At 34.1% G+C, this 10,815-nt stretch overlaps 1 protein-coding gene across 4 annotated transcripts; it reads right to left on the bottom strand.

Moving 5' to 3' along the window:
- Nucleotides 1–5,815: 5,815 nt before the first annotated feature.
- LOC134255420 (uncharacterized) lies at nucleotides 5,816–10,432 on the bottom strand. Of its 4 annotated transcripts, none has more exons than XM_062737937.1 (2): nucleotides 10,158–10,432; nucleotides 5,816–7,489 (listed from the first exon to the last, which is right to left on the bottom strand). In XM_062737937.1, exon 2 carries the CDS (start codon nucleotides 7,468–7,470, stop codon nucleotides 6,235–6,237), a length of 1,236 nt encoding a protein of 411 aa, XP_062593921.1. In that variant the 5' UTR covers nucleotides 7,471–7,489; nucleotides 10,158–10,432; the 3' UTR covers nucleotides 5,816–6,234. The 4 variants fall into 4 exon arrangements, with proteins under 4 accessions (XP_062593921.1, XP_062593923.1, XP_062593920.1 ...); XM_062737939.1 differs by having other exon boundaries at nucleotides 5,816–7,474; XM_062737936.1 differs by lacking the exon at nucleotides 10,158–10,432 and adding an exon at nucleotides 7,758–7,951.
- Nucleotides 10,433–10,815: the final 383 nt, after the last annotated feature.

Raw genomic sequence — 10,815 nt, 5'->3', positions numbered from 1 at the left:
TAAATTATTTTTTTCATTTCTTTTTATTTCTTTTTTTTTCATCTACATGTATTTAAAATAAACAATGCTGATTCCCTTTCCTTTATTTACCTCTGTGTTCATAAGAATGCTAACAAAATCAAAAGGAGTTATACTAAAATTTAGAAATAAAGACTCTGATTGTCATCTCATCTTAAAAATATGAAAATGATATGGGTTAAATGTTCAATGCTAAAGATAAAGATATCAACTTGTATGTGCATCAGTTTCTCCCTTGTTCATTATGTCTAATGTAGTAAGTGAAGTCTTGACTAAATTGCTTTAATGCATGGATTAAGTGAGATATCATAGTTTCACTTTATATGGCTGAACTATTAATGCATAAAAAAAAAAATGCAAGACTGATTCAGTTGTATGCAGTTCAACCCAGGCTTTAATAGTTGAACTGCATACAACTGAATACAGATAATTTAGAGTCTTGCATTTTTTTTTTTGGCAAAGCATTAAAAATGGGATAATATAAACCTCAGCCATACATACAGGAGTGAAACTGAAAGCCATGGAAGTTAATATCTTTATTTTTAGCATTGAACTTAATCCACATTAAAACAATTTAGTATATTTTATAATGAACAGGATTCACTTCATTTCTTATCTTTAGTGAAAAACTATATATTTTATTAAAGGATTCAATTTCTTAGAAAAACTATCAATGGTGATAAAATCAGAGTCTTATTTTTAATGATTCTTTACATGGTCTTATTTTCATGACTGGACCAAACCCTCCAAAAATTTTAACCCATATCATTTTCATATTTAAGATGAGATGACAATCAGAGTCTTTATTTCTAAATTTTAGTGTAACTCCTTTTGATTTTGTTAGCATTCTTATGAAGACAGAGGTAAATAAAGGAAAGGAAATCAGCAGTTTTTTATTTCAATAGTTAAATAAAAGAAATAAAAAGAAATGAAACAAATAATTTAAATCAATCTTATAATTTGTTTAAAACAAATTTAATTCAATTTTATAATTTTTTTAACTTTAAATTCAGGTTTCCTGGACAAAAGGGTTCAACCCCCCTCCCCTCTCCCTTGGGTGTTGGGTGAGGCTAACTTTACACCATCCTTTTTTCATAAAGATTATTTACACATCATACCCACTTTCTGCATGAAATGTCATGAGTTATAAAGAAAAGGGGTTCTTCAAATGTTCCCCAATTTAGTGTGGATATATAGTTTTAAAAATTATTACTTCTTGGAAATTTATGGGTCTTTTGTCTTTAGCATCCTTTATAACAGAAATTCTTCAAAATTGCATGAGGAATTTCATGCGTTTAACTTATGATAAGAGCCTTCCTTAGGTTAACAAGTGTATGGTTGATAGCAAATGCTTAATCGATATATTGATTTTTATGGATATTCAAGAGTGTATGATATTGAAACTTTAAATATGTATAGGTCAGGCAATTTGGAAATTTTGATCATCACAAATTATATTTGACTGTATTAAAACCAGTAATTTTAGATAATCATTAAGAAAATTACACAAACACTGTATTTCAACACTTTGGTTTTACAAATATGAAAAGTTTGAATAACTAAGGATCAATCGTAATGACATAAAAGACAAGACTTACAAAATAAATATTAAAATACTCAGTCCTCAAGATTGAAAGTTTTTAAAGATTGAAAGCCTGAGAGTCTGAAAGCCTAAAAGTCTAAAAGAAAGTCTGAAAGTCTGAATCTCAAGATTTAATATACATATTGTGTTTTGAAGGATTGAAAGTCAGTATATGATTTGCTTGTGAAACTCTCTAAAATGAAGGAGCACATTCAGTGACATATTATAGAAAGAGTCTGAGATTTTATACCTAATTCCTTACAAATAAAGAATATCACTATGAGATCCTTATAATGAAGTTTTACTGTAGCAGGAATACGTTGACCTTTAACCTGAAAAGTCAATAGAGGTGTTAAGATATTTATGGAAAACAATGGTATAGCAAAAATTGTGCTGATCTTTAACCTGAAAATCAAAATATATGAAGTTTGTTTAATTAACCTATTCATGAAGTTTGATGAATATTAACTAAATAATTAAATTTAGCAGATGTCCACATCTCTTTGACCTTTTGACTAAAAACTTAATAAGGTCATTTATTTACCTTTGTTTGACTTTGATGAGTAACTTATATGTTGGATATATTTATTTTAATGCAATAAGTATTTTGATACCCCGGTTACCCATCAACTGGTTAATTTCTTTCCATAATCCTTTCAAAGCTAGAACACCTTATCTTATCCTCCTTCAATGAGTAAAAAGTCTGTAAAACAGTTTGTCGTGTGTTGCCACCTTTGTGACGTTTAATAATTTGTTTGAAATTCTCAAATGTATTATTAATAATGACATATAATTTTTAGCAGACACAAGATATCAAGATGAGAAATAAAACCAATTTTGTAAAGGGAGATAATCCAAATTTACAGTAATTACCACTTAGATTTAACAGAAAAATCATGAAAATGGGTCTGAAAACGCTAAAACATAAATTTAAACAACAAAGCAATGGCGGAGGCGGGGCGGCAGGAGGTAAATAACAAACTTTGAAACAACGTTCCTCCAAGGATGTAGATGGGAGAAAAGGCAGAGTAACGCACCGCATGGTCAGAATTTCATTTGTTAGATTTTAATTGGTTAGATTTTGATTGGTCAATCTCCTCTCCTACCACGGTAAGACATGGAACAAAATTACCATTACAAAGCACAGCTATACAGTATTTCAGACTTTCACATTCAAGGAGGACACTTATTGATTATAATAAAAATTTTCAAGTAAACTTATAATTAAATTTATTTATTTTAATGCAATAAGTATTTTGATACCCCGGTTACCCATCAACTGGTTAATTTCTTTCCATAATCCTTTCAAAGCTAGAACACCTTATCTTATCCTCCTTCAATGAGTAAAAAGTCTGTAAAACAGTTTGTCGTGTGTTGCCACCTTTGTGACGTTTAATAATTTGTTTGAAATTCTCAAATGTATTATTAATAATGACATATAATTTTTAGCAGACACAAGATATCAAGATGAGAAATAAAACCAATTTTGTAAAGGGAGATAATCCAAATTTACAGTAATTACCACTTAGATTTAACAGAAAAATCATGAAAATGGGTCTGAAAACGCCACTGACTTGACCGAAATAGGGAAAGTTCATACCCATAAAAGAAAAATAAATGGCAACACACCTCAAACATAAATCATACCAAAAGTGAGTAAAATTTACAAACATGGGAATAAACATATGTCCCGTAATGCAATAAAACAAAAATTTGAATTCACAAGTGTCTTATGAGGGATAAACATATGCCCCCATCACAACCAAATGAGTTTACTCTTCCTAGTGTATTATGTCTGTGGGTCCCAAGTATTAACGAATCACTATGTAGAATGTCTGATAAGGGATAAACATATGCCCTTATAGTCGCAAATCATCATCTTATTCGCTGTTTTTTACTAAGTTCACATGTATGTGGTATTCATTTAAGGACTGTCTCGAGCAATGTTTTAGATGAGGGATAGACATATTATTGGAAAATATTTCACACTGTAAGCTTCCGCACCATTTTAAATGTTTATATGCACGCGATCTTGTCACCTACCAGCCTAAGTATTAACAAATGACTTAGGCACTATTGTTCTGGATGAGGGATAAACATATGCCCCCATACGTTAATACTCTTGAAAATCACTTCAAAGTCGAGATCCTACACAAATAACAAAACAAATCTGCTCCGAGGATCCACTTCCACTCAAGCATATATCAACATGGTGTCACATGTCTTATGTAATATTTAAATGCATCCGACTTCCATCTACCCAGGAATCTAATCTGACTATCGCTCATCCCTCGTGATGCACAGTAAGAGGCCATTCCGATTCGAAAGGAATGTCCTTTGAATCTATTGACATCCAAATTACAAAACATGAGGCTTTGCTTTAATATGTTTGAAAATTCTTGCCTTGTAACTGCAGTGTTTTGGGGGTAGCAAAAAAGGGGCCCATCTCCTCCCTCTCATCTTAATGTAGTGTTCTAATGCCCCCACTGGACAATATTTTAAAGAGTTGCAAGAATTAATTGTAAGAGTAAAAACTTTACCATCAGAATGTTTATAATTTTGAAAGTGAATCAAAACTTTACTTTTTTGAAAAGTAATCTGTGAAACTTGTAAAACCTTATTAGCAGTGCCAACTGATGTTATCTCTCCTATTCTGAGGAAGCCGTGAAAAGCCAATAAAAACATTGTTTGAAATAATGCCCTTTTATATATGTTCGATATCGTATGTTCTAAAGCATCACAAATTTTATGCAGAACTACTATGGTTATTGGTAAACGAATATCCATTGAAGGTCTTGATTTGCGACAGGAACTTAATAGTTTCTGAATGAGAAAGCATGATGTATTGTCAGGCAAATTATTAATTTTATGTATATATGCTATTGATGAAATAAATGACACGATAGAGGAGGCTGCATAACCTTCAGCAAATAAATAAGAGATAAACAAAGCCAAAGTTTCCTGAGACAACGGAAGATCATTACTCATATCAAATTTGTTTGCAAAATTTCTATAAATAGACCATGCCCGTTTATATGCTTGAGTGGAAGCTGGTGCCAATGTTGAAGTCAACAGGTTCCTCAAGACTGGTTCTAAGGAGGTAATGTTGGCAGATTGGGAATCACCGTTGGTTCTTTGTCCATCCAAGGAGCAAGTTGATGGAACTGCTGCACCTTCAAACGAGACAAGCAATCACATAGAATATTTTCCTTGGTACCCAGATGCCTAGCTTTAAACAAAATGTTAGACTGCAAACAAATTAGCACTAACTCTCTAACCAAATACATTAACTTTTATCCTTAGACGATTGCTTGTTAATGATATGCACAAGGGCATAATTGTCTGTGTAAAAGTAAATGCATTTGTTTTTAAAAATATGACTCCAAACTTTAAGAGCTAACACTATTGGGTAAAATTCCAAGAGAGTAATATTACATTTTTTCCAATTATCATTCCAAGTCCCATAGAACCAGTGCCCACCTAACACTGCCCCGTATCCTATAGATCCTGAAGCGTCTGTATACAGTTTTAATTCATTGGAATCAACCCACCTATCTGGTAAGAAAACCGACCTACCATTAAATTTTTCCAAGAAGGCTAACCAAGTACATAAATCTGCTTTTACTTCTTTGTTTAGTCTAATGCGATAATATGCTTTTGTAATGCCAATAGTAGTGTTGATAAGTCGCCTTAAGAACGCTCTACCTGGCAAGACTACATTACACGCAAAATTAAGAAGACCAATCACTGACTGCATGTCTTTCAAAGTAATCTTTCTGCTTGGTAAAAGCTATTCAATTGTATCTCTACATTTTTTAACTTTATCAATAGGTAACCTTGCCTCCATCATCTCGGTGTCTAATTCATATCTCAGAAAAGTCATTACCTTGTTAGGACCAAATGTCTTATCCTTAGCCATAGGTACACCTATGTCGGCGCAAACTGTTAAAAATGCCACAAGTTTTTTGTGGCACTCTGTCGCAGATTTGTCAACAATTAGAAAATCATCTAATACATGAGTCATAAATTTAATTCCTAATTTTTCTTGTGCAATCCACTGAAGTGCTGTACTGAACCTTTCAAATATACGACAGGAAGAACTGCAACCCATCTGAAGACATGTGTCAAAATACCAATGACCTTGCCAAGTGAAACCAAAGTATTCAAACTGTGATGCATGTAAGTTGATAATTCGAAATGCATTAGAAATATCTGTTTTGCAACAATATGATCCTTTCCCACACTGCTTAATGTTTTGAATAGCATCCTCTACAGAAGAGTATTGAACAAATGACTCTTCCTCGGGTATGCCATCATTGACAGACTCACCTTCCGGATATGACAAATGATGGATCATACGGTACTCACCCTCTGTTTTCTTACTAACTAGACCTAAAGGGGAACAATTTAAAATTGGCAGTGGTTTCTCTTTGAAAGGACCCATAATTCTACCCAAATTTATCTCCTTTTCTAACTTTTTGCTAATAACTTCTGGTAAGTCCAGTGCCGATTTTAAATTTTTTGAAAGAGTATTTCTACTTTCCCCTGTGTAACCAATGTGGAACCCATATCGAAAACCATTAACTAAAAATTCTGTTTCTACCTTGTCATACCCCACCAACCAGTACTCTAATCTACTGGGATTTACTGGAGTTGGACCCTTTTGTGGGATAGGTTGGCTTTGAGAATTTAGCATTACCTGTGTTGGTTGATGTGCCATTTCCTTGAAATGGTTTTTGGGTTCTGGATTTGTCCAAGAAACGAAATGGCCGTTGAATTGGTTTTTTACATATGTAGATTGGATGGAAGCCACCACAGTTATAACATCTGTGCTGGAATTTGCATGATGAACCAAGCCTACAAAACCTTCCAGCTTTGTGATAGGCAAAGCATGACCCCTGAGGGACTTCCTCATACGTACCAAATGACGAACGGTCTGGTGTTATTTTGCTTGACTTCTTTTCTGATTGTTTGAGGCGAGCATTAACATATATGTCCATATGGACATCACCCCATTCTACCTCACCTTGTTCTATGAGTTCCCTGAACTCCTTATCATATTTTCTCCAGTCCCCCTTTTCCTCTGCAATTTGCCTTACTGATTCCATGTGTTTTGCAAGCTTTGGCTGTGCAAGTGTATCTTTAATGCAATATATTGTCACATACCTATTCCACGCAGTTACCCAGTCATGCAGGGATAACGAACCATCCCTAACTTCGTCGTCATCTGTGGATCGCATATTGTGGATAACCACCTTACCTGTCTGATCCTGTTCCTCTACCTTGATAGAATACTTACTTTTCCCCTTTTCCTTTTTTAACAACAGAGCCATATCAACATATTGTTTTGACCAAATTTTAGATTTTATTTTGTCAGAAACAGTTGCCTCTATCGGTACTGATGAGCTTACAAAACCTGATTTCTTACCCACATTTGCTGCAGGTGGAAGTTCAGTACCTACAATCTGTGAACTGTGTTCGATTACAGCGCCTGATACCAATCCTGAGATACTTGCATCCACTGACTTATTTGTTATTTGACAAACTGACCCAGAAGGACCTGCTGTTAAGCTATTGCTTGATGTAGTGGAAGCATTATTTCCCCTTTCTCCCCCCATATTATGAACAGAGATACTCCCCTGATGTTGCAGTAATGGTTTTATCTCTGCTAACACCTGCTCCGTGACTGCCTTTGTTATGGTTTGGGTTAATGCAGCCAAGGTTTCAGGAGGAACATCAAGGGGTTGAGTGCTTGTATCGACAGCCACAGCATCATTGGTAGTGGACTCTCCAGTTCCGTTCTGTGCACGACGTGGTCTTTTCACCTGACTTGTTTTGGACTGTTGGGCTTTATTCCTTTTGCCTGGCATAATGCTGGTAAATATATACCTATATAAATTTAAAATTAAGGAAGAAGTATGTATCCAATATATTATGTTATGTATAAATATAAACTGTAAAAGGCTTCGGCCTTAATTGACAATGAACAAGAATTGTAAGACCTCACTGTAGCCAGTGTAGGCCCCAACTGTAAGAGTCAGTTAGCCTACATGACAACGTATTTGAGCATATTGATATTTAACATTACATTATATAACCACTTTCATCGCTCAGTACAATGTGTAAATCTAATACAACAAACTAGAAAGTGATGAACCTTTTCCTTCAATTAATTTTTCACTTCATTGATTCTGCCGCTTCTCGATAAAACACCCTGTATCACCTACAGTTGTTGACAAAAATTTTCCGGAAATAGAGTAAATAGTAGAACCAAAAGTGTTTTGGAACAGATCTGTATTTCCCGAATTGCCGTAAGCCAATAAAAGCACCCATTGTGCGACTGCAAAAGCCATTAGTCAACATTACTAAGCCGCTGCTGATCAGTAAGAACTATCCGCCACATAAAACGAAAAGTTGACATAAGTTATAAATCACCACCTTTGAAGCCGACAACCCTCGCACCGTGTCAAATTCCCAAGAAGGCTGTAGTGCCTTTCCCACAGATAACAACCTGTTCGGCTGTTGTTAATTGTTTTCATCACTACTACAAACGAGGTACTTGAAGGGCTTGTAATGTATCTAAGCGCAGTTGCAGAACAATAAAACCTTAATAAATGAATAATGAAAAACCACTATTTGTACAAGACTCAATATCATATAAAGGGGATAGCAAATACAAACAGTAAACTTGTACCTTCAAAAATGATTTTTTTTTTTTTTTTTTTTAATTTTAATTCCTCCATAATCTGGACCATTGAATCGAACATGATTAGGTAAATCAACTTGATGTTGAAATCGATATAAAAATCATCAAGGTAAAAGTGGGCCTAACATGAATTAAAAACCAAAACGGCTAAATGTCAAGTACAAAAGACTGCCAGAAACTTGTACCTAGGACTTGCCTAAAGTACTGTAAAAATTCACAATATTTTAGTAATCAACTAATACCGAAACAAACAAATTGGCAGATATTTTTCCAACAAATTGTTTTCTTTTTATACAGAAAAAGGATAAATCTGGAAGGCATCAACATGCACTTCCAGACTTATCAAATAAACAAGCGATGGAAAATAAATCGCCGGGGTAAAAGTTGAAACTAAAATGAAAAGACCCGTATGGGTACAAACTTGGCAAGTACAAAAGACTGCCTGAAACTTGTACTTAGGACTTGCCTAAAGTACTGTAGAATTTCACAATATTTTAGTAATCAACTTATACCGAAACAAACGAATTGGCAGACAATTTCCAACGATTTTCCTTCACAGAAAAAGGATAAGTCGATCTGGAATGCATTGAAATACATTCATAGACATCAAATAAAAACCGATGGAAAAAATCGCCATATGCATGGTAAAAGCTGAAACTAAAATGAAAAAACCCAAACGGGTTTAAACTTGGCAAGTACAAAAGACTGCCTGAAACTTGTACTTAGGACTTGCCTAAAGTACTGTAAAAATTCACAATATTTTAGTAATCAACTAATACCGAAACAAACTAATTGGCAGACATTCTTCCAACGAATTTACTTCACAGAAAAAGGATAAATCTGGAATGCTTTAAAATACATTCCTAGATATCAAATAGAAAAACGATGGAAAAAATCGCCATCTGCATGGTAAAAGCTGAAACCAAAATGAAAAAACCCAAATGGGTTGAAACTTGGCAAGTACCAAAAAACTGCCTGAAACTTGTACTTAGTATCTGCCTAAAGTACTGTAAAAATTAAACCAACAACAAAACAATCAATTTGCTGATACTTTTTCCAACCGAATTTTCTTCACAGAAAAAGGATAAATCCGTTTTACATTATTAGACATCCTAAATGCCTATCGTACTCAGTCTGTTAAAATAACAAATTGTTGTATAATTTCAAAGAATATCTATCTGAAAAATTGACGAACAATAAAAGTAACAAAATGTTGACAAACTTTTATGACTTAGATGTATATCTATTTTCTCGCTGAAATTAAAGCTCCCCTTATACTCCTATATAAATGAACATTCCCCTGACTGTTCAGATGAACTCCGTCATGAACAAATTTACGACTGCAGTCTCCTTCACGGGGAGAAACGAAATAATTCCCATGTTCCCAAAATACGCAGTAACCCAGTGCTGGCAATGCATCTCTCAATATTGCGTTTACTTTGTCTGCAATATTATTGTACCCAAAACGAACACCAAATCGTGGCAATAATTTACAAACAATTATTTTTGCAACTTTATAGCGGCGATGCATTACCGATACCACAGATTCAATTTCTGCAGCTAACAAGGTAGCGTCGGTACTAGGACTAATATCGTTCTCCCCAATCATTAGAACAACTACATCTGGACCTAAAGCAAATACGCTCTCCATATCCTTAGATATTACATCACGAACCTTTCTTCCACCCACACCCCTGTACAGAACGGAATGCGTTTCTCCCAGACCAAGGCTCGCAGAATATCTAATGTCACCATCTTTCAAGAATTCATGAAAACGACGCACAATTGAGTGTCCAAGAATGACAACTGAAGTTTTACTCATAGAAGACATAATGAAATAAATTTACTCACCAAAATCTTGATAAAATAAATAACAAACTTTGAAACAACGTCCGTCCTCCAAGGATGTAGATGGGAGAAAAGGCAGAGTAACGCACCGCATGGTCAGAATTTCATTTGTTAGATTTTAATTGGTCAGATTTTGATTGGTCAATCTCTGCCTCTCCTACCACGGTAAGACATGGAACAAAATTAACATTACAAAGCACAGCTATACAGTATTTCAGACTTTCACATTCAAGGAGGACACTTATTGATTACAATAAAAATTTTTAAGTAAACTTAAATTTATTAGTTGAACACTATTTAATCTGAGTAAAGAGGAAACCTGAAAAAGCTTTCATCCCCTTGTATGAACAAATCAATTGATGTCATGCAGATATCTTAACCAAAATATTAGAACAATCTGATGACTCTTAAATAAAAAGTGCTCACTATAATAGTTAGAAACCATTGCTCTACCTGTCAAACACAAAAATATGAATGTCAACTCAACAAAGTAAGTAAGGTTCCTTTTCTTCAAAAAGTAAAATTTTGATGCATTGGGTGAGTGTTTGTTACTTTATGCCTAATAAAGAAAATTTTTTCCTCCATTTTGACTGTATGGATTAAGAACTGTTCATATAATTGAATCAATGTAATGTCATTCTAAATGTCATAGTACCCATCA

The sequence above is a fragment of the Saccostrea cucullata genome, unplaced genomic scaffold (assembly GCF_032062105.1).
Source record: "Saccostrea cucullata isolate Sc308-1 unplaced genomic scaffold, CSIRO_AGI_Scuc_v1 ctg6725, whole genome shotgun sequence".
In the NCBI taxonomy this organism is placed as follows: Eukaryota; Metazoa; Mollusca; class Bivalvia; order Ostreida; family Ostreidae; genus Saccostrea; species Saccostrea cuccullata.
Note: the sequence above shows the minus strand (reverse complement) of the source record. Positions and strands in the feature narration are given on the sequence as shown.

Excerpts from the sequence above, each read along its gene's own strand:
- LOC134255420 (XM_062737937.1), bottom strand. The coding sequence starts at position 7,470 with ATGCCAGGCAAAAGGAATAAAGCCCAACAGTCCAAAACAAGTCAGGTG.